Here is a 22,629-nt window from a genome sequence, read left to right on the forward strand (position 1 = left end):
TCCAGCCCTGGCCGGTGTGGTTCAGCGGTTAGCGCTCCGGCCCAGGCACCCAAGGGTCCAGGGCGGGATTCCGGGTCACGGCAGGTGGGTGGGTTGCAGCTTTCATCAGCCGGGCCCCTGTGGGAGGGGTTCCCGCTCCCTCTCTCCCCTTCCTTTCTCCTCCCACTCTCTCTCCAAGAATCAGTAGAAAAATAGCCTCAGGTGACAATTAACAGCAGAACCACAAGCCAGCCACAGCCAAGAGGTTCAGTTTCAGTGTTAATTGTGGTTTACACACAGGAACCTCCAGGCAGGGGAATGCAAAGCGGAATTGATGGTTCTCATGGTGACCCAAACCCAAGGTCACATCAGGGCCTGGACGGAGGGACTCACAATGAGAAGGTCCGGAGCCCTTGGCCCTCCCAGGAGCGCCTTCCTGAACCCAGACCCCCAACTGAGCTCAGCCAACCAGGCCTCCTCTGCCCCAAGGGGGCCCCCCACCCCACCCCACTGCGTTTGCCTCCCCTCCCCCACCTCTGCAGCTTGGTCATGTTTCCGTCCTCCTTCCTCCCCCGGGGCTGCCAGTGCCCTTCCCCTGGGGCCTTCCCTGGTCTCCTGGGCCTGGGGTTCCTTAGGGGGGAGGTGGCGGGGGGGGGGTGGGATTCAGGAGGAGCAATGCTCTCAGCCCTTGAAGTTGTGTTTGACTCATGAAAGGCAGCGGTGGGGGGTGGGGAGGGGGTGGGCGCGTGAGGGGCAGAGAGACCAGGGGGAGCCCCAGCCCCCACACCTGCCCAGCCTCCACCAGGTCGGTCCAGGGACCTGCCCTCGCCATCGCCCCACACAAGCTGAGCCCCAGGCCTGTTTCTGGGTCAAGGGCCACTGGGGGGACTGTGAGCCGCTGCCAAGCTGCCCCGTGCTGGGTCCACAGGTCAGGGATCACCGTGGGGCCCTGCCCTGACTGCTGTGCAAACTTGTTTGTTTCCTGGGATGTTGGGGGGGTTGCCACATATAGGGTGACTCACCAGCAAGCAGAGTTAGCTTTCCTCTTGCCTTACTGACTGGCTGAGGTTTGGCCTTTTACGCAAGTGGGTGAGGTCGTTTGCATGGCTCTTGGTTAAGAAATATATTTTTACGTTGATTTTTAGAGAGTGTTAACGCAAAAACACCACTGAAACCCGTAAAGAGTTTGTGGGAGTTTATTGGAGCCAAACTGTCGACAGATGCCGGGAAGCAGAACCTCAAGGAATTGAGATGATGCCCCGGAGAACGGCGGGTTACATCTGTATTTATACATGGCCGTCAAAGGAGGGACAGAGGTGGGTGACATGAAATCCATTGGGGATGGACTAGAGAGGCGGGAGAAAGCAAAGCAGGGGAAACCCCTGGGATTGGATTAAAAGTAAAATGATGGACACATGCTTAGGTGGGTGCAGGGACAATGAACATGATAATGAAGGGATTTGTGGTCTCTGTCCTGGCGCCCACCACATTGGGTTGTGCCCCAGGGGCTCCAGAAAAAGGGAAGTTACAGGTTGCCCAGACATTTCAAGGGTGTGTTATCCTAGATGCAAAAAGACAGACAGGCTCAGTTCAGGTAAAGGTTGACCTTGTCAGTGACCTTGCCAGCCTAGGAGGTGAATGCCCACCATCACTGTTTTTAGTTACAGTTTAATTTCAGACCATCCTGTGGTCACTTTCGGTCTCTGAGTTTGCAAGACGGCCATGCAGGCCTCCCCTGAGCTGTCAGGTCAGCACGTGGCCCCTTTCGTCCACAAGAGCAAGGATGGGAGAGGGAGAGAGAGACACGTCGATGTGCTTCGATAGGCTACTGGGGATGGAGCCCAAAACTCAGGCATGTGTCCCGACTCGGAATCTTGGTTCACGGCTCCACACTCAACCACCGAGCCACACCAGTCCAGCAAGGACAATTTCTTCCATTTTTTTTTTTTATTAAAAAAAATTTTTTTTGGTTAATCCTCACCTGAGGTAATTTTCCCATTGATTTTTAGAGAGAATGGGAGGGAGGGTGAGAGACACAGAGAGAGAAACATCGCAGGCATGCTGAGATGGGGTTGGGGGATGGAGCCTGGATCCCAGGTACATGCCCTTGACCAGAATCCTCCCCAAGACAACGCTCTGTCCGTTGAGCCAAACAGGCCTGGGCTCTATACTTTTAAAAAAAATATATTTTTATTACCGAAACCGGTTTGGCTCAGTGGATAGAGCGTCGGCCTGCGGACTGAAGGGTCCCGGGTTCGATTCCGGTCAAGGGCATGTACCTTGGTTGCGGGCACATCCCCAGTGGGAGGTGTGCAGGAGGCAACTGATCGATGTTTCTCTCTATCCCTCTCTCTTCCTCTCTGTAAAATATCAATAAAATATACTAAAAAAAAATAAAAAATATATTTTTATTGATTCCAGAGAGGAAGGGAAGGAAAGATAGAAACATCAAGGAGAGGGAATCACTGATCCGCTGCCTCCTGCACGCCCCCTACTGGGGATGGAGCCTGCAACCCAGGCCTGTGCCCTTGACCGGAATCGACCCTTCACTCCGAAGGCCGACGCTCTATCCACTGAGCAACACCGGCCAGGGCTCTCCACTTTTTAAATAAACGCAGTTGCCATATTTTAGGCAGCGCCTGGCCTCAGTGCCTGTGTCCAATGCCACGTGTGTGTGCTATGCACGTGTGTGCATGTGTGAGCACCTGCACAGGTGGGTGCCCCCGGAGCCTTAAACCTGGTGGCCGCGCCCTCTGAGCTGATGGCCTCATCTTCCAGATTTTGTAACCATGTTCTTGCCCCCCGCCCCCCGTTTCGGGGACGCGTCTGTGCCCCGTTCCTTGAAATAAAGGCACACACATTGCGTGGTGTCTTGTTAAGGGGGTTCCGAGGCCCTGAGGATGGAGGGGCGGGCCCAGGGCAGGATGGGGCGTCGTGTGCGGGGAGCCCTGAGAAAGAAGGCCCACTCTGTGAAGCGAGTGCCCCGAGGCGGGGTCCCACCACCTGTCCGATGAGCCAGCGGAGACAGGATGGCACTGCCCACCAGCACACTCCAGGAGCCGCCCGCCCAAGGCCCACTTTGCCTGGCCTTCCCGCCCTGACCGCGCCCTCCCCGGCCCGACCGCGCCCTCCCCGGCCCGACTGCGCGCCCTCCCCGGCCCGACTGCGCGCCCTCCCCGGCCCGACTGCGCGCCCTCCCCGGCCCGACTGCGACCTCCCCGGCCCGACTGCGCCCCCTCCCCGCCCGGACTGTGCCCCCTCCCGGGCCCGACTGCGCCCTCCCCACCCTGACTGCGCCCTCCCCCCACTGCGCGCCCTCCCCGGCCCGACTGCGCGCCCTCCCCGCCCCGACTGCGCCCCCTCCCCGCCCGGACTGTGCCCCCTCCCCGCCCGCTCACCGGCGGCCTGGCTTCAGGTGCGCTCTGACCAGGGCTCCCGCGCTCGCAGCCCAGGGCCAAGGGCTGGGCCTGCGGGGGAAGAGGGTGTGCGGCGCCCCTTGCCCACTCCCTCGAAGCGACAAGTAAAAACCGAAACCCGGTCGAAAGCCAAAAAGGAAGCACCAAACCCGAAACGAGGGTTGGTTGTCGCAGCGAGCGCGCGCCACTGGCAGCGCGCGGAGGGGCCGCGGAGGGAGCGAGTGAGCGCGCGAAGCCACAGCCTCCGCCTCCGCGGTGCGCCCTCCAGCCGGGAGCGCGGAAAGCGCTGCAGGAGGAGGCGCGGCGCCGGACGGAGCTGCGGGGCGGGGCAGGGCCGGGTGATTAAAAGTGAAAGAATTTCCCCGAGTGGCGGCCGGGGGTGGGGGTGGGGGGCCTTTCCGCCTCCACTTGTCCCGCGCCGCCCGCCACAGGAGCCGTTCCCGGGAGGAAAAACGTCCCCCGTTCTCTGCCGCCGGGGACTCACGGGACAACCACGGACCGATCGTCTTATCTTTTTATCTTTTTATCTGTTTCTCTCTCTGTCCCCCCCCCTCTCCCTCCCTCCACTCTCGTTGAATTCTTTGGGGGAGACACAGGTTCCAGCCGTGGGCAAACTACAGCCCGCGGGCTGGATCCGGCTGTTCTATCCGGTTCTCTTGCTCTCCCCTCCGCTCCTTTACTTTGAATTTATATTAGTTCACACAAACACTCCATCCATGCTTTTGTTCCGGTCCTCCGGTCCAGTTGAAGAACCCATGGTGGCCCTCGAGTCAAAAAGTTTGCCCACCCCTGGATTAAACCCATACGGGTTTTTAAATAAAAGAAAAAATGAATAAATAAAAAAGTTTGCTGTTAACCCGCACCCGGGGACATTTCCCATTGATGTTCTGAGACAGTGGGAGGGAGGGAGGGAGGGAGGGAGGAGAGACATTGCCTGCATCCGAGCAGGGCCGGGATCGCCGGCCGGCCACCCACGTAGGTGCCCCCGGCCTGAATCCAACCCGCGGCCCGTCAGCCCCCGCGGGCTCTCTCTGCACCGCCGAAGGAGCTCCTCCGCAGATTTTCTTTTTTTTTTTTAACGAAGCGTGGGCGCCTTTATTTTTTTATTATTACTAGTGACCTTGTGTTCTGCACAAGTAGCCCGCCGCCGCTTGCATCGGCCGCCCCGCCCACCGCCCGTAGCTCTCCCCGCTGGGGGCTCGCCGCCCCGCTGTCCCGTAGCTCTCCGCGGGGCCGTAATGAGCATTTGCATATCACCTCTTTATTAAGTAGGATTATTTTATTGTCCTCTGCAGATTTTTGCTTCATCAGTCCAGGAATTACGCTGGATGAGTTACCGCCCACTCGCCCACATCCGGGGTATATAATCTCCGCAACCAGGCCGTTCATTCATTCAGTCCCGCGGGATGCGCTCGCGGCTGCAGCTCCTGCTCCTGCTGCCGGCCTGGGTGAGTGGGCGCGGGGCGCGGAGGCCCAGGATGCCCGCCTCCGGGGAAGCCTCTGGGACAGGCGGCGGGGGCCTGAGAGTTGGGCCCGAGGGTGCGGGCCTGAGGGACTGGCTGGACGTCTGGCCGCTCACCCACCTGCGGGAGTCAAGAGAGGCCCGCTCCGGGCGCAGGGAGGCGGGTCGGGCCCTTCCCTTCCTGCCTCGTCCGGAGGCCACTGGGCCTCTGCGGGGAGCCGGGCCCGGGGAGTGGAGCCGGAGGGGGGCAGCCCAAGGCGCAGCGTGACCGCCCCCTCGCCCATCCTGCGCGGCCAGGGGTGGAGGGCCCGGTGGGGCCTTGGTGTGTGTGTGGGGGAGGGGCGGTGCGTGCGCCCCGGTGGGACCTTGTGTGGGGGAGGGGCGGTGCGTGCGCCCCGGTGGGACCTTGTGCGGGGGAGGGGCGGTGCGTGCGCCCCGGTGGGACCTTGTGCGGGGGAGGGGCGGTGCGTGCGCCCCGGTGGGACCTTGTGCGGGGGAGGGGCGGTGCGTGCGCCCCGGTGGACGTGCGGACGCCGGGCGGGCCCAGGCGGCCCCCGTGTGTGTTTTTAAAGGCTGTCTTTTTAAAAAACAGGTTTTTCTTGAATCTTAGAGAGAGAAAGGGAGACGGCTAGAGAGAGGAACATGGATGAGGGGCATGGACCGACAGGCTGCCTCCTGCTGCCCGCGGCTCGGGGATCCAGCCCGCAGCCCGGCTGGTGCGCGGACGGGCGGGGACCTCTGGGTCTGGGGGTCGGCACTCCCCCACGGGGACACGCGGCGGGGCTGGACGCCGCCTCTGAGGGCGCAGCTGGGTATTTGGCGGCATTCTGGACCTTTCCGTGGCGGGGCCAGCCTGGCCGCCGCCCCTCCTCCGCCGCCCCGCTCCCGCCGCCCCGCTCCCGCCGCCCCTCCTCCCCGCTCCCGCCGCCCCTCCTCCGCCGCCCCTCTCCCGCCGCCCGCTGTGCGTCCCGGTGTGGCCAGGACCACGGGCGCCGCGGAGGGGGCGGGGGTAGAAATCGCAGTTCGTGGTGGTGGAGCGATTTCTAAGAAGTAACTCCGAGAGAGAAAAGAAAAAATACCCACCGTTTTTCTCCTCTCCAGCAGTCATGCGGTTTCACTGCTTTCTATTTCTTTTCCTTTTCTTTTTTTTTTGTTTTTTGTTAATCCTCACCCAAGGATATTTTTTTCAGATTTCCAGAAAATTTAAAAATAAAATTTTGAGAGTCAGTGGGAGAAGGGGAAGAGAGGGGGAGGGCGGGGGAGAGTGAGGGAGAGAGAGAAACATCTATATGAGAGATGCACACGCCCCCACCTGGGCTGGGGGTGGGGACCTACCCTCCCCCCCTCCTTCCCCCCCCCCCCCCCCCCGCAACCCAGGTGCCTGCCCTTGACTGAGAAGTGAATCCGTGCCCACACTGACCACTGAGCCACACCGGCCAGGACTAGCCGGCTGGTTTTCCAGTGGATCATTTTGTATGGCCCGCGGATGGCGTTAGGAATATCCCACGGCCCTCCGCCCCTGCTTCTCGGGAAGTTGACTGACGACAGTTCAGGGGTGCTTGCCCGCATCGCACGCTCACCTGAAAGTTACCACTGTCCCCCGTGATTCCCGGGGACCCTGTGGGGAGTTGCTTTGAAACTATGGAAATATTCTTTGGTGTGCTCTCACTTAGTAACGTTGGTTCTTCCCGGGAACCGTGTCTCCTGTGCTGTTTGCAAACTGCATTTCCTTCTTTTTAAAAATGTATATTTACTAGTATGGCCCTAGCTGGTTTGGCTCAGTGGATAGAGCGTCAGCCTGTGGACTGAAGGACCCCTGGTTTGATTCTGGTCAAGGGCGCATGCCCAGGTTGTGGGCTCGATCCCCAGTGGGGGGGCGTGCAGGAGGCAGCCAATCAATGATTCTCATCATTGATGTTTCTATCTCTCTCTTCTTCTCCCTTCCTCTCTGAAATCAATAAAAATACATATGTTTATATATATATATATATTTGATTTCAGAGAGGAAGGGAGAGGGAAAGCGAGAATTATGGATCAGCTGCCTCCTGCACGCCCCCCACTGGGGATGGAGCCCACAACCCTGCCATGTGCTCTGACTGGGAATCGAACTGTGACCTCCTGGTTCAGAGGTCAACGCGGAGCCACTGAGCGATGCTGGCGGGGCGAGAGGCCTCTCTGGCTAAGCCCGTCTCCCTGGCTCATTTCAGGCGGCCGTGGCAGCCGGCTCGGAAATGGATGACCCCACCCAGCGTGCAGCGAGGAGCACCTCCAGCGACCTCTGTGGGGCTGGTGAGTGAGCGTCCCACGTCTTCCCGAGCCTTCGCCTTCGCCTTCGGCTGACCTGCCCGGGGGGCTCAGCCCCTGGTGCCCAGCTGCAGGCGCCCGGGGCCCTGGGTGGGTGGGCAGAGCCTGGTGGGCGGGCCTCTCCCAGCAGTTACCCTGGCAGCGCCCGCTGCTCACCCGCCCTCCCCCCTGCGCACCCTCCCTTGACAGAGGGACTCTGTGCTTACTCAGACGGAAGTGGGGGGCGTGCCCAGGCTCGATGCTCCCCAGGAACCCCCTGTCAGGAGCCCGTCCCGTCGGGGCAGGGATGTCAGGGCAGTGATGGGGCACCCAGGCCCACCCAGGCTCATTCACTCTCAGGAGGAGGCTCTGAACCAGCCCCCCAGAGCAGTTGGGAGCCCCCGCTTCCGGGGCCTGCTCTGCCCGCCCTCCAGCTGCGCCCCCTCCTGGCCAGTCAAGGCCAGAACCCCGGCCCCCGTGGAGCCTGGTCACACCCTGCAGCCCCCACGCCTGGACCCCACCTGCACACAGACAGGGGACCACCTGGTCAGCGAACCCGCCTTCAGGGGTCTCCTCTTCGTAGGGACGAACCACACCCCTGCACCCTCACCCTCCACTCCCACTCACCCCACCCCACCCCACCCACGCCTCCTTTCAGCCAGGAGCTTCCTGGGCTCCCCAGCTCAGGGACTGAACCCCCAGCCCCAGACCACTCCCCTAACTCCCACGCACACACGCCATGCACACGCTGCACCATCTACGCGTCCGCACAGCCCAGCATGCACATGCACAGGCATGACGGAGCCACAGCCGGTCCCATGCCAGCCTGAGGCTCGGCACGTGCAAGGCGGCGTGGCTCTGCTCCAGGCAGCCGAGCAGCGGGCGCTGGGCCTGTGGGCTCCTGCGGGCGTGGCCCTGCCGCTTTCTAGCTGTCCCGGCTGCCCTGGGAAGGCCCCGGTGGCCCCGGGAGCTGCTGAGCGGCCCCGGTGTGTCGGCGTGGGGTAGATGTGGGGTCTCGGCGGGCTCCAGTGTGCACACCCACACCCCTCTTAGCCGAGCTGCGGGATATCCCTAAAGGCCGAGGGGCGAGGCAGGTCCCCAGTTCCTGGGACACATGTAGCCGAGGCTCAGTCCAGAACATTCCAAGGCGACGGGAGGCGAGGGTTGGCGCTGTGCAGGGGGCCTGGCCTCAGGGACCAGGAGGGGTCGGTGCCGGGGCCCCCCCTCACCTCTGTGCCTCCCCGGCCTCAGGCTACCACCTCAGCGCGGACTGCAGCATGGGCCAGGCCATAGGGTGCTGTCTGTGCCCCCCTGGGTCCTTCCTGAGCCACCCCAACAGGGAGGCGTCCTGCTGGCCGTGTACCCCGTGCCGGGAAGGTAAGCGGGCGCCGTCAGGCGTGGGGGTCTGTGTCGGGCAGAGCACGCCTCCCCTGGACCTGGGGTGGGGGCGTCACCCACAGGCGATGATGACGGGTGCACGGCGCTGGGCTGCGAGGGGGGCGCCCTCCGGGGCCCGGTTTGCCGAGCTTGGGAAGCGAAGCCGCGATGGAGAGTGGGAGGACGCGGCAGCGCACAGGACCCGTTTCCAGGACTCACGGCGCCTGCCCGTCAGTGTGGGAAGGTGGAAGCTAAAATAATAACGATAACCTGAATGATGGTGGTGATGATCTTATACTGAAAGCATAGTGTGCAAACTGTCCCCTCCCCTGGGAGCTGTCCGGGAGTTCAACCAGGGCGTGGGGCCAGCCGAGGGAAGGGAGGGGCAGGGAGGGAGCACCGGGCCAGCAGCCAGCAGCCAGCAGCCGTAGCCGCAGCCGCTAGGGACCCCACCAGTGCCTGGATTCCATGCATGGGCCTCTAGTAATAAAAGGAGCCGAAGTGGAGAGAGACGCAGGCGCGGCCGCGGGGACGAGGCAGGAGCGATGGACGTGCACGCGAGGGGCCCTGAGGCCCGTGGCGTGCGGGGCTCGGTGCGGGGCGTCGTCCCGTGCTCCGGGGTCAGGGCGCGGGTCTAGGTTGCGGGTACAGTCCCCAGTCGAGAGCGTGCAGGAGGCAGGCGGTCGGTGCTTCTCTATCATCGACTTTTCTCTCTCTCTCCCCCTCCCTTCTCTCGGAAAATCAGTAAGAGCAGCCCTGGTCGGTTTGGCTCCGTGGGTGAGGGTCCGCCGAGGACGGAGGGGTGCGGGCTGCACACACCTCGGTGGCGGGCTCGATCCCTGGCCGCAGTTGGGTCGTGGGTGGGCGGCATCTCATCACTGTCTGTCTCTCTCACATCGCTGTTTCTCCCTCTGTCTCTCCCCTTCCCTTCCACTCTCTCTAACAAAATCAGTGGGGCCCGGCCGGCGTGGCTCAGGGGTTGAGCATCAACCAGTGAACCAGGAGGTCATGGTTCCTCCCGGTCAGGGCAGGTGCCCAGGTTTCGAATCCCCGGTATGGGGGCGTGCAGGAGGCAGCCGGTCAATGATTCTCTGTCCTCACTGATGTTTCTATTTCTCCCTCCCTCTCCCTTCCTCTCTGAAATCAATAAGGAGATATATATATATCTTTTTTTTTAATTTTTAAAAATATATATTTTATTGATTTTTTAAAGAGAGGAAGGGAGAAGGATAGAGAGTTAAACATCAATCAGCTGCCTCCTGCACACCTCCTACTGGGGATGTGCCCGCAACCAAGGTACATGCCCTTGACCAGAATCGAACATGGGACCCTTCATTCCACAGGCCGATGCTCTATCCACTGAGCCAAACCGGTTAGGGCAAGAATCCTATCTAATGAAAGAGTAATATGCAAATTAACCAGCACTCTGCTACACCCAAAAGCCACGCCCACCAGCCAATCAGCAGCAAATATACAAATAAACCCCACCAAGATGGCTACAGCCACAGAGAGCAGGAGGGAGGCTTGGGTTTCCGCGGCGATGGAGGAAGCCAAGCTTTCCGCCTGCCCTTGCCGGCCTAGCCCTCCACTCAAGGCTACAAAGTTTCAATGATAGAAGATACATAAATCCAAACAGAAATGGCGGCAGCCACGGAGCTGGAAAGAGCAGGAGGCTAGGGTTGCCCCGGGCGATGGAGGAAGCCAAGCTTTCTGCACACCCTGGCCTCCGCTTAAGGCAGGGGTCCTCAAACTTTTTAAACAGGGGGCCAGTTCACTGTCCCTCAGACGGTTGGAGACCCGGACTATAGTTTAAAAAAAAACTATGAACAAATTCCTATGCGCACTGCGGGCCCGGGACGCGTCGGCTGCTAAGCAGGACAGGCAGCGGCACCCGGCAGGCCGGATCCATGTCCTCAGCGGGCCGCATGTGGCCCTCGGGCCGCAGTTTGAGGACGCCTGGCTTAAGGCTACAAAGTTTCAATTATAGAAGATACATAAATCTCAACAGAAATGGCTGCCGCCACTGAGCAAGCAGAAGGCTTGGCTCCGCTCCAGGCTACAAAGTTTCAATTGTAGAAGATAAATAAAACCCCAGATACCAGGGCCTCCGCTTGGGTCGCCAGGGGGCGTGGCCTGCCTGCAAACCACCACAGGCCCCTCGCCCAGGCCGCCCCACGCCCCAAGGAAACCCCACCCTGATCTGGGACACCCTTCAGGGCAAACCAGCTGGCCCCCACCCGTGCACCAGGCCTCTATCCTATCTAATAAAAGAGTAATATGCAGATTGACCATCACTCCAACACACAAGATGGCTGCCCCCATGTGGTCAAAGATCCTGCCCCCATGTGGACACAAGATGACCAGCAGGGGAGGGCAGTTGGAAGGGACCAGGCCTGCAAGGGAGGGCAGTTGGGGGCGAATAAGCCTGCAGGGGAGGGCAGTTAGGGGTGACCAAGCCGGCAGAGGACGGACGTTGGGGGCGACCAGGCCTGCAGGGAAAGGCAGTTGGGAGGGACCCAGGCGTGCAGGGGAGAGCAGTTGGGGGGGGGGGGACCAGGCCTGCAGGGGAGAGCAGTTGGGGGGGGGGGGGACCAGGCCTGCAGGGGAGGGCAGTTAGGGGTGACCAGGACTGCAGGGGAGGGCAGTTGGGCGGGACCCAGGCCTGCAGGGGAGGGCAGTTAGGGGTGACCAGGACTGCAGGGGAGGGCAGTTAGGGGGGACCAGGCCTGCAGGGAAGGGCAGTTAGGGGGGACCAAGCTTGCAGGGGAGCGCAGTAGGGGGGCACCAGGTCTGCAGGGGAGGGCAGTTAGGGGCAAACAGGCTGGCAGGGGAGCAGTTAGGCATCAATCAGGCTGGCAGGGGAGTGGTTAAGGGGTGATCAGGCTGGCAGGCAGAAGTGGTTAGGGGCAATCAGGAAGGAGGGCAGGCGAGCAGTTGGGAGCCAGCAGTCCTGGATTGTGAGAGGGATGTCCGACTGCCCGTTTAGGCCCGATCCCACCAGGATCGGGCTTTAAACGGGCAGTCGGACATCCCTCGAGGGGTCCCAGATTGGAGAGGGTGCAGGCTGGGCTGAGGGACACCCCCCCTCTCCCGTGCACGAATTTCGTGCACCGGGCCTCTAGTATATATATATTTTTTAAAATTAAAAAAAAAAACACCGCATTTTCCAAAGGTCTAAACTTGAAGATTTAAAAAAATATATCAATGGGGAAAAATATCCTCTGGTGAAGCTTAGCCCAAATGAATAAATAAGTAAAATCATTAAAAGTATAATTAAGAGAGAAAAAGAAAGGGTCTCTGAGGAGTGGAGAGGTGGACCGTCTCACATCCGCCAGAGCCGGGTGCCGCCCGTGGGGGTGCAGGGCAGCGGGGACTCCTGCCCGACGGGAGACGTGGGATCAGGGCCAGCACTCGGAAGAAACATTGGGGTGAGGTTAGTGACGTTCCCACGGACCTACGCCACTCCCCGCCCGCCCACCCACCCCCATCGAGACTGGGGCCCGCTGTCCCCCGTGTGTCAGAGCCGGGGCCGGGGCGGTGTGCACCCCGTGTCCACTGGCAGAGAGGGTGGGGTAAAGCGACACGTGACTTGGCACAGTGCCCCCCACAGAGTCCCCGCCCTGGTGCCTGACCCAGCCTTCCCCCTCCCCCGCAGATCAGGAGATGGTGAGTGACTGCACCCCAACACAGAACCGACAGTGCCGGTGCAAGACGGGGGCGTACTACTGCGCCCCGGAGCCCTGCCCGGAGAGCTGTCACCGCTGCACCAGGTACCCCTCGGGCGCGGGCAGCCGTGCCGCCTGGGTCCCCGCGCCCCGCCCGTAGCCTGTCTGCCTGGGGTCCTGCAGCGGCCCCCTCGGTCCTCCCGTGCGGACGCCGGTAGCACCTGCCCCGGGGAGGCGCCTGCTGATGCGAGCGAACCAATGGCCTGGCTGCTTCCACCGGGGCCGCCCTTGGGCCCGGGCTCCGTCCACCCACGGAGCCACGGCCCACTCAGCCCTCCGAAGCCCCCGTGGAGCCGGGCCCAGAAGCCCCTGCGCAGGGACCTGGCCGGGTCCCCGCGGGGTGGAGGGCGGGGGCTGTGGGAGACAGCAGAGGCCCGAGGAGGGCGGGCAGGTGGGAGCCATAGGCGGTTCCAGAGGGGGCAGCTCCGGGCAGGGGAAGGGCCTTCTGGGGAGACAGGAGAGCGGGAAAACCCGAGCAGAAGAGCTCCCTTTGTAAAATAAACGGTTTTCATCGATGTCAGAGAGGAAGGAGAGGGAGAGGGAGAGACGTCAGTGATGAGAGAGAACCATGGACCGGCCGCCTCCTGCACGCCCCCCCCCCCCCCCCCCCCCCCCCCCGGGGATGGCGCCCGCATCCCGGGCCTGTGCCCTGACCGGGAATCGCACCGTGACCTCCCGGTTCCCAGGCCGGCGCTCAGCCCCTGGGCCACGCCGGCGGGCAGAGCAGCGCACTTCTGTGAGGCGCGTTGTAGGCCCTTCAGTGACCTCGGACCGCGGTGAGCCGTGGCCTTGGGACCCGACGGGTCCGAAGTAGGGCCGCCTGCTGGTCCGGCTCGATCAGGGCTCGGCTTCTCTCGACTCGCTGGCCTGTCCTGTCCTCATGGGCTTCCTCTGGGGCTGCTCCCTCTCGGGGGAGCCGCGGCTCCAGCAGGTGCCGTCCTCAGAGCCGCACCCCAGGGGCCCCCAACTCCCTCGCTGGGCTCTCCACGGTCCCGGAGCCGGTGGGCCCTCCGGGCGGGGGCTGGCCCGGCCGGGAAGTGATGCTCCGGTCCTTCGCTCCTTCCTCTCAGCTGTCCCGGCGCCACCCTGCAGACGTGCAACGCCACGAGGGACACCGTGTGCGCCCCAACAGCCCCCGCGGAGCCAGGTAAGCGTACCCCACCTCTCCCACGGGCAGCCGCCTCTCACAGAGGGCGCGGCCCGGCTCTGGGCCTGCGGGTCAGGGCTCAGCTGTGCCCGGAGGAGGGAGGCTGCAGGCAGGAAGTGGTGGGGGTGCGCGGCTTTATTTATTTCTTTTCTGATATATTTTTATTGATCTCAGAGCGGAAGGGAGCGGGAGGGAGAGAGAGACATCCACGATGAGAGAGAATCATGGATCGGCTGCCTCCTGTACGCCCCCCACTGGGGTAGAGCCCACAACCCGGGCCTGTGCCCTGACCGGGAATGGAACTCTGACCTCCTGGCTCAACCCCTGAGCCACGCCGGCCGGGCTTAAAGCACATTTAATGCCATCCCCCCACAAAAAGAACGTAGTTAGGAGCTAATCTGCGATTAAACACAAGTGGTCAGAGATCTGGCCGGGTTGGCTCGGGGGTTAGAACCTCGGCCCGTGGACCAAAGGGTGGTGGGTTCGATTCCCAGTCAGGGGCACGTACCTGGGTTGCAGGCTCAATCCCCAGCCCCGGTCGGGGGCCGGGCGGCGTGCGGCAGGCCATTGATGTGTCCCTCACACTTTCACATCGACGTCTCTCTCTGCCTCTCCCTCTCCTCCCTCCCTCCACTCCAAAAAGAACCAATGGGAAAAATGTCGTCGGGTGAGGATCAATGGAAAATAAACACACTTCCAAACAGCTGCTGGAGGAGGAAGGCACCCGGGGCAGGGTCACTGCTGTCCCTCCGCCTCCTAGGCTGGGGGCCCCGCCCGCGGCCGCAGCTCCGAGGGGCCTGCCCTCGCCCGTGTCCCTGTGGGTGGCTCCGCTTGGTGCTGTGACGTCACCGGGGAGACCAGGCCCCCGCGCGGTCTCAGCAGCTGGGTCCCGGGCTGGCCCTGCCCTCTCCCTCGTCCCCACCTTCCGGGGGCACTGCCCTCCGGCCCAGGAGTCCCTGACGCTCGCACCGGAGCCCCACCCTGGGACACGGGGCCTTCGCCCCTCTTCTGGGAGGGCGGCCCCTGCGGGTGGCGTGTCCTTCTGCGAGGGACACGCTTACCCGCTACAGCGCTCTCTGTGCCCCCAGGACCTGCAGTCGGATCCCTTGTTGTCAGCACCTTGGTCGTGTGTGTGGTGACCTTGGTCGTTGTCATTGTCATCGCCATCGCCATCGCCATCGTCATCGCCATCGTCATCGCCTGGTGGAGAAGACGAGGTGAGCGGAGGAGAGAGCACAGAACACAGCTGCGCTTTCTTATCTATTTTTAACCCATTTTCATGGATGTCAGAGAGGAAGGGAGAGGGAGAGAGAGAGAAACGCCAGCGAGGAGAGAGAATCATGGGTCGGCTGCCTCCTGCGCGCCCCCCACTGGGGATGGAGCCCGCAACCCGGGCCTGTGCCCTGACCGGGAATCGAACCCTGACCTTCTGGTTCCTAGGTCAACGCTCAGCTGGGCTCACTCTCCAGCTCGGGCCCCTGTGCCGTGTGCTGTGTGCCGCTGAGCAGGTGCAGGCGAAGACCTCGGCCATGCAGCGGCTGCAGACGGCGCGCGTGGGGGGGGGGGTGCATGGTGGGGAGGCAGGGAGAGCCTGGGGCTGCTGCAGCCCGGGGCCGTGGGGCGGGGAGTGCACCGAGGACGCGCACGCCTCTCCGTGTGCCCGCAGGGGTGCCGCTTCCCCAGGGGGTGGGCCGTTCCCCTGTGAGCGCTTTCCCTGCGGGGAATACGGCCTTTGCCCTCGGAAGTCCGTGTCCGGTTCATGTCCGTCCAGCCACGTGCCCTGTGGGTCGTATTACAGATCTCTCCCATTTCCCCCCGCCCCCTCCTCCCAGCCCTCACCCCCAGGTCTTCCCTGCAGTGCATTATTGTCCAGTGTTGGGGGGCTGTGGGGGGGATGCGTGCCTGTATCTGCCGCATTCCTCTCCGACCGCACCGCTCAGGCAGGCTCCGGGGTGCACACCACCACAGGCCGGGGGTTCCCAGGTGGGGCGGGATCTGGGGCCGGGCGGGGGCCGAGGCGCCGGGACCCCTTGGTCTGGGGGCCGAGGGGGGACCCCGAGCAGGAGTGTGCCGCGTGGTGGCCCCGGACGCGCTGGTGTCACTGGTGATGGAGCCTCCAGCCCCGCTGCCCTCTGAGGGGGTCGGGGCGGGACGGGGGGCCCCTCAGTGAGGACGGTCCCCTCACTTGCTTTTCTTCCGTCTGCTTTTCAGCAGCGTTGGTGAAGCCCGACAGCCACGTAAGTGTCCCCTGGGACGTGCCGGGGGGGGGGGGGGGGGGGGGAAGGGCGGGCCTGGAGGCCTGGAGACAGCGGGTGGGGAGGCAGCCGGCCCCCCTGCGTGCACAGCGCAGCTTTCGGGGCGGCGTCGGCATCCCTTGGCTCGAGCCCCGAATGTCTGCGGGAAAGAGCCTTCCACTCCCCTGGGCGGCCCAGGTGCCGGGGCCAAGGGCTTTGTACGGTTTCCCGGGGCTAAAAACAGAAACCTATTGTCCCCCGGCCCGGGGGCCAGAAGTCCACAAGGCAGGGGCCAGTGGGTGGGTGGGTGGGGGGGCTGCCTGGGAGGCCCTGGGGGTCCTCCGCCCCTGGGGGTGCCGCCATCCGGGCGCTCCTTGGCCTCCGCCCTCACCTGGCCTGCTCCCCGGTGTCGCTCTGAACAGTCCTCACCGGGACCCTCGGCAGCCCCTGGCTTTGGGGCCCGCCCTCCCCCGGCGGGGCCTCTGCGGCAGACACCCCATCTCCACATGAGGCCCCACCCACAGGCCCGGGGCCGGGACGTGGCCATGTCTTCTGGGCTCACAATCAGCCCGGTCTTTAAAAAAAAGTTTTTATGGATTTCAGAGAGAGGAGGGGGAGGAGGAGAGAGAAACATCGATGGTGCCCTGGCCGGGTGGTTCAGGGGATAGAGCGTCGGCCTGCAGACTGAGGGGTCCCAGGTTCGATTCCGGTCCAGGGCAGGTACCTGGGTTGGCAGGCTCCTCCCCGGCCCGGGCCCTCCCTGATCGGGGCTCGAGCAGGAGGCACTAATCCATGTTCCTCTCCCATCGGTGTTACTCTGTCTTTCTCTCTCTCTTCTACTCTTACTTTTTTAAAAAAAATATATTTTATCGATTTTTTTTAGAGAGGAAGGGAGAAGGATAGTTAGAAACACGGATGAGAGAGAAACATTGATCAGCTGCCTCCTGCACACCTCCCACTGGGGATGTGCCCGCAACCAAGGTCCATGCCCTTGACCGGAATCGAACCTGGGACCCCTCAGTCCGCAGGCCGACGCTCTATCCACTGAGCCACACCGGTCAGGGCTCTCTTTCACTCTCTCTGAAAATCAATGGGAAAATTCCCTCGGGTGAGGATTAACAGCAACAAAAAAAAGTGGACGCATCAATGCTGAGAGAGCATCCCGGACCGGCTGCCTCCTGCCCGCCCCCCACTGGGGACGGAGCCCACACCCTGGGCCTGGGCCCCGATCCTGGGTCCACCCTGCCCTCCTGGTGCATCAGGTGACGCTCAGCCACTGGCCACGCCGGCCGGGCGCCCCCTGGTCTTGGGCCGGGGCTGGAGCCTGAGCCCGTGAGGTGCTTTTCTCTAAAGCGGCACCGCCCAGGCTGACCCGCAGGCAGCGCGGCCTGTCCCCCCCGAGTGGCGTGGGGGGCCGTGCTGCGGCTCCTGTCACCACGGGAATGGCTTTGTCCTTCAGGCACTTGGCAGCACCCAGCCCGGCACGAACCTGCCGATCACGGACCCTGAGAGGGGCCCCCCGGATGCGGAGACAACGCGGCTGTTGCAGGAGGAGGCCGACGCCCCGACGCCCGGGGCCCAGACCCGCCCGGGACCCTCAGCGGACCCCGACCTCTGCCCAGGAGTGGAGCTGCAGGTGGAGGTGGCGGAAGGCGGCCGGGAACCCCCAGAGCCGGCGCCCCCGACTTCTGCTGCCGCTGCGCCCGGGGCCCAGGCCTGGGCCGAGCCACCCGCCGGCCTCCATCCTCTGGAGCAGGTGAGGGGCCTGGGCGGGCCTGGAGGACAGTGATGCACCCCGTCTCTGCCGTCTGTCCTCCCTGCCAGCGCATCTGTCCATCACAGGGGACCCCGTCATGCTGGGCCAGGTCCTCCCCTTCACTCCCTCCACCTGCACGACCCTCTTTCCACATCAGGCCCCTTCACCCTCGGGGGTGAGGACGCCAATATCTTTGGGGACAGGACTCCAACCATAGCAGTCCCCACCCCACCTGTTGTCCACGGGACAGTGACCCCGAGGGGCCAGTGAGACACAGCGAGTGCCCACCGGGTGCCGCGGCCGGAGGGGCCCCGCTGCCTGGGCTGACACCTCCGCCTGCACCCCCCCACCCCCGGCCGCGCCCCCACAAAGCCGCCAGGGCTGTCCCGGGACCGTGCTCTCTTCTCTCCTCAGGAACATGAACGCGTGTTTTGTGAAGGACTCGCCCTGACGGTAAGTCACCCTGGTCTCGCTCTGCGGCCATTCCTGGGCCGGGGCCGAAGGTGCCAGGACTTTTCTGTCCACTCGGCACTCACTCGCTCACCTTCACCGATGACCTTGGCCAGTGGTCGGCAAACTCATTCGTCAGCAGAGCCAGATATCAACAGGATAACGATTGAAATTATTTTTTTTTATATTTTATTAATTTTTTACAGAGAGAAAGGGAAAGGGAGAGAGAGTTAGAAACATCGATGAGCGAGAAACATCGATCAGCTGCCTCCTGCACACCCCCTACTGGGGATGTGCCTGCAACCAAGGTACATGCCCTTGACCGGAATCGAACCTGGGACCCTTCAGTCCGCAGGCCGACGCTCTATCCACTGAGCCAAACCGGCTAGGGCAAGAGAGAGCCAAATTTTTTAAACTTCTTCTAACGCCACTTCTTCAAAATAGACTCGCCCAGGCCGTGGTATTTGGTGGAAGAGCCACACTGCAGGGGCCAAAGAGCCGCATGTGGCTCGCGAGCCGCAGTTTGCCGACCACTGACCTTGGGGAAATGGGCCTTTTTCCAAGGATAAGTTTTGGTTCTACAGGAACGTGGCCGGCTGCTTGGTTTTAGAACGCATGCCCGTTTCCGAGGAGACCATGCATGCCAGGGGGGGGATACTTCTGTAACCTACCCCGTAGGGCCCTCCTGGCTGTGGGCTGCTGTTACTGGGGCAAGAGTAAGGACTTCTTTTTTAAATACATATTTTTATTGATTTCAGAGAGGAAGGGAGAGGGAGAGAGAAACATCAATGATGAGAGAGCATCATTGAGTAGCTGCCTCCTGCACGCCCCACACTGTGGTTCGAGCCCGAAACCCAGCAATGTGCCTTGACCGGGAATAGAACCCTTAGCTCCTGGTTCCTAGGCCGACGCTCAACCACTGACTGAGCCACGCCGGCCGGGCCAGAGGAAGGATTTTATTCAGCACATGTTACGTGCTAGGTGCTTTCTTTTTTTTCTTAGATATATTTTTTTTAAATATATTTTATTGATTTTTTACAGAGAGGAAGGGAGAGGGATAGAGAGTTAGAAACATCGATGAGAGAGAAACATCGATCAGCTGCCTCCTGCACACCTCCTACTGGGGATGTGCCCGCAACCAAGGTACATGCCCTTGACCGGAATCGAACCTGGGACCTTTCAGTCTGCAGGCTGACGCTCTATCCACCGAGCCAAACCGGTTTCGGCTAGATATTTTTTTAAAAATATATTTTTATTGATTTCAGAGAGGAAGGGAGAGGGAAAGGGAGAGAGAAACATCTACGATGAGAGAGAATCACGGATCAGCTGCCTCCTGCACGCCCCCCACTGGGGATCGAGCGTACATCCTGGGCAGGTGCCCTTGACTGGAATCGAACCCGGGACCCTTCGGTCCACAGGCTGAGGCTCTCTCCACTGAGCCACACCTGCCAGGCTGCCAGGTGCTTTCTGGAACCCCATCCTCCCGGCAGCTCTGGGAGACATCCCACCTCACAGGTCCACGTCCAGCAGCCCGGGGCCCCGGAGGCTGCAGAACTCGCCCAGGCCTCCGGGCCCCGCAGGCTCCCCTGGCCACAGCCTCGCCCGTCCTGCGGGCCCCCGGAGAGGAAGCGCTGGGCCAACCTCCGCAAACCCGTTCCCCCGCCCCCAGGGCTGCCGCCTCCCCCAGATCCTGGGTCCTTTCTGCCAGCGTCAGGGGCTCCGGGACGAGTGAGCTACAGGCAGGCCGGTCAGGAGCCACGCCAGGTCCTGCCCGCACGCACCTTCCTTCCGGAAGTGTGAGCCGTCTTCTTTCTGATTTCCCTTTGCAGCCACCAATAGACTCTATTGTGAACTTGGACCTGAGGCCCCAGGCCGGGACGAGAGCCTTATGATGGCAGTCGGGCTGGAAGGAAATGGCTGCGAGATGTGTGACCACAGAAGCCCCGGAACCCGCAGCCGCGCGTTGTAGCGAGATGCTGCTCGTCTGGAAGGACCCGCTGGGGAGGGAGCCAGCCCTTCGTGCTCCCAGAGGCCTCCACGCCACGGGGACCACCCCAGATCATTGATCAGCTGCCTCCTGCACACCCCCTACTGGGGACTGAGCCCGCAACATGTGACCTTGACCAGAATCGAACCCAGGACCCTTCAGTCCACAGGCCGATGCTCTATCCTCTGAGCCAGGGTCAGAGACCATTTCTAAGTGCCTTCCTAAGATGTTCTTTTAGCACAGTGGTCGGCAAACTCATTCGTCCACAGAGCCAAATATCAACAGGACAACGATTGACATTTCTTTTGAGAGCCACATTTTTTAAACTGAAACTTCTTCTAACGCCACTTCAAAATAGACTCGCCCAGGCCGTGGTATTTTGTGGAAGAGCCACATTCCAGGGGCCAAAGTGCCGCATGTGGCTCGCGAGCCGCAGTTTGCCGACCACGGTTTTAGCCAAAGGTGGTGTGACTTAATACATCCTTCGATACTTGAAACTCCACGGAGAAAGAATGTGCGCACCCCTATGTTCAGAGCAGGTGCCCTTGGCAGACGAGTGGGTAAAGAGCCGTGGAACATGGATGCCCTGGAGTATATGCAGCCGTAAGAGAGAAGGGTCTCTCAGCCTTCGCCACAGCACGGAGGGGCCTGGAGAGCGTTCTGCTGAGCGGAAGAAGCCAGTCAGAGGAAGACGAGTATCTCCTGATCTCGCTCACGTGGAATCTAATGAACAAAATAAACTGACGAACAACAGAGGTCCAGAGCCATGGGAGCGGGGAACAGACTGTGGGATCTCAGAGGGAAGGGGGTCGGGGGTGGGTGGGAGGGAATGGGGGGGCCTCCACGCCACGGGAACCACCCCAGATCATGGATCAGCTACCTCCTGCACACCCACTACTGGGGACTGAGCCCGCAACATGTGACCTTGACCAGAATCAAACCCAGGACCCTTCAGTCCACAGGCCGATGTTCTATCCCAGCCGTGGGCAAACTACGGCTCGCGGGCCGGATCCGGCTGTTCTATCCGGTTCTCTTGCTCTCCCCTCCGCTCCTTTACTTTGAATTTATATTAGTTCCCACAAACACTCCATCCATGCTTTTGTTCCGGCCCTCCGGTCCAGTTGAAGAACCCATGGTGGCCCTCGAGTCAAAAAGTTTGCCCACCCCTGCTCTATCCTCTGAGCCAGGGTCAGAGACCATTTCTAAGTGCCTTCCTAAGATGTTCTTTTAGCACAGTGGTCGGCAAACTCATTCGTCCACAGAGCCAAATATCAACAGGACAACGATTGACATTTCTTTTGAGAGCCACATTTTTTAAACTGAAACTTCTTCTAACGCCACTTCTTCAAAATAGACTCGCCCAGGCCGTGGTAATTTGTGGAAGAGCCACATTCCAGGGGCCAAAGTGCCGCATGTGGCTCGCGAGCCGCAGTTTGCCGACCACGGTTTTAGCCAAAGGTGGTGTGACTTAATACATCCTTCGATACTTGAAACTCCACGGAGAAAGAATGTGCGCACCCCTATGTTCAGAGCAGGTGCCCTTGGCAGACGAGTGGGTAAAGAGCCGTGGAACATGGATGCCCTGGAGTATATGCAGCCTTAAGAGAGAAGGGTCTCTCAGCCTTCGCCACAGCACGGAGGGGCCTGGAGAGCGTTCTGCTGAGCGGAAGAAGCCAGTCAGAGGAAGACGAGTATCTCCTGATCTCGCTCACGTGGAATCTAATGAACAAAATAAACTGACGAACAACAGAGGTCCAGAGCCATGGGAGCGGGGAACAGACTGTGGGATCTCAGAGGGAAGGGGGTCGGGGGTGGGTGGGAGGGAATGGGGGGGCCTCCACGCCACGGGAACCACCCCAGATCATGGATCAGCTACCTCCTGCACACCCACTACTGGGGACTGAGCCCGCAACATGTGACCTTGACCAGAATCAAACCCAGGACCCTTCAGTCCACAGGCCGATGTTCTATCCCAGCCGTGGGCAAACTACGGCTCGCGGGCCGGATCCGGCTGTTCTATCCGGTTCTCTTGCTCTCCCCTCCGCTCCTTTACTTTGAATTTATATTAGTTCACACAAACACTCCATCCATGCTTTTGTTCCGGCCCTCCGGTCCAGTTGAAGAACCCATTGTGGCCCTCGAGTCAAAAAGTTTGCCCACCCCTGCTCTATCCTCTGAGCCAGGGTCAGAGACCATTTTTAAGTGCCTTCCTAAGATGTTCTTTTAGTGCAGTGGTCGGCAAACTCATTCGTCCACAGAGCCAAATATCAACAGGACAACGATTGACATTTCTTTTGAGAGCCACATTTTTTAAACTGAAACTTCTTCTAACGCCACTTCTTCAAAATAGACTCGCCCAGGTCGTGGTAATTTGTGGAAGAGCCACATTCCAGGGGCCAAAGTGTCGCATGTGGCTTGCGAGCCGCAGTTTGCCAACCACGGTTTTAGCCAAAGGTGGTGTGACTTAATACATCCTTCGATACTTGAAACTCCACTGAGAAAGAATGTGCACACCCCTATGTTCAGAGCAGGTGCCCTTGGCAGACGAGTGGGTAAAGAGCCGTGGAACATGGACGCCCTGGAGTATATGCAGCCGTAAGAGAGAAGGGTCTCTCAGCCTTCGCGACAGCACGGAGGGGCCTGGAGAGCATTCTGCTGAGCGGAAGAAGCCAGTCAGAGAAAGACAAGTATCTCCTGATCTCGCTCACGTGGAATCTAATGAACAAAATAAACTGATGAACAATATAGATCCAGAGCCATGGGAGCGGGGAACAGACTGTGGGATCTCAGAGGGAAGGGGGGTCGGGGTGGGT

General features: G+C 61.3%; 1 protein-coding gene across 1 annotated transcript; it reads left to right on the forward strand.

The window, feature by feature from the left end:
- Positions 1-4,801: 4,801 nt before the first annotated feature.
- On the forward strand, positions 4,802-22,592 carry LOC308233816 (uncharacterized protein; the record flags this gene model as incomplete). The annotated part of the gene is made up of 10 exons (XM_080640768.1): positions 4,802-4,843; positions 7,065-7,146; positions 8,392-8,517; positions 12,173-12,287; positions 13,313-13,389; positions 14,478-14,606; positions 15,601-15,626; positions 17,083-17,379; positions 17,794-17,832; positions 19,659-22,592. 10 exons carry the CDS (start codon positions 4,802-4,804, stop codon positions 19,719-19,721), a joined length of 996 nt encoding a protein of 331 aa, XP_080496894.1. The 3' UTR covers positions 19,722-22,592.
- Positions 22,593-22,629: the final 37 nt, after the last annotated feature.

The sequence above is a fragment of the Plecotus auritus genome (genome assembly GCF_963455305.1).
Source record: "Plecotus auritus genome assembly, chromosome: 9".
In the NCBI taxonomy this organism is placed as follows: Eukaryota; Metazoa; Chordata; class Mammalia; order Chiroptera; family Vespertilionidae; genus Plecotus; species Plecotus auritus.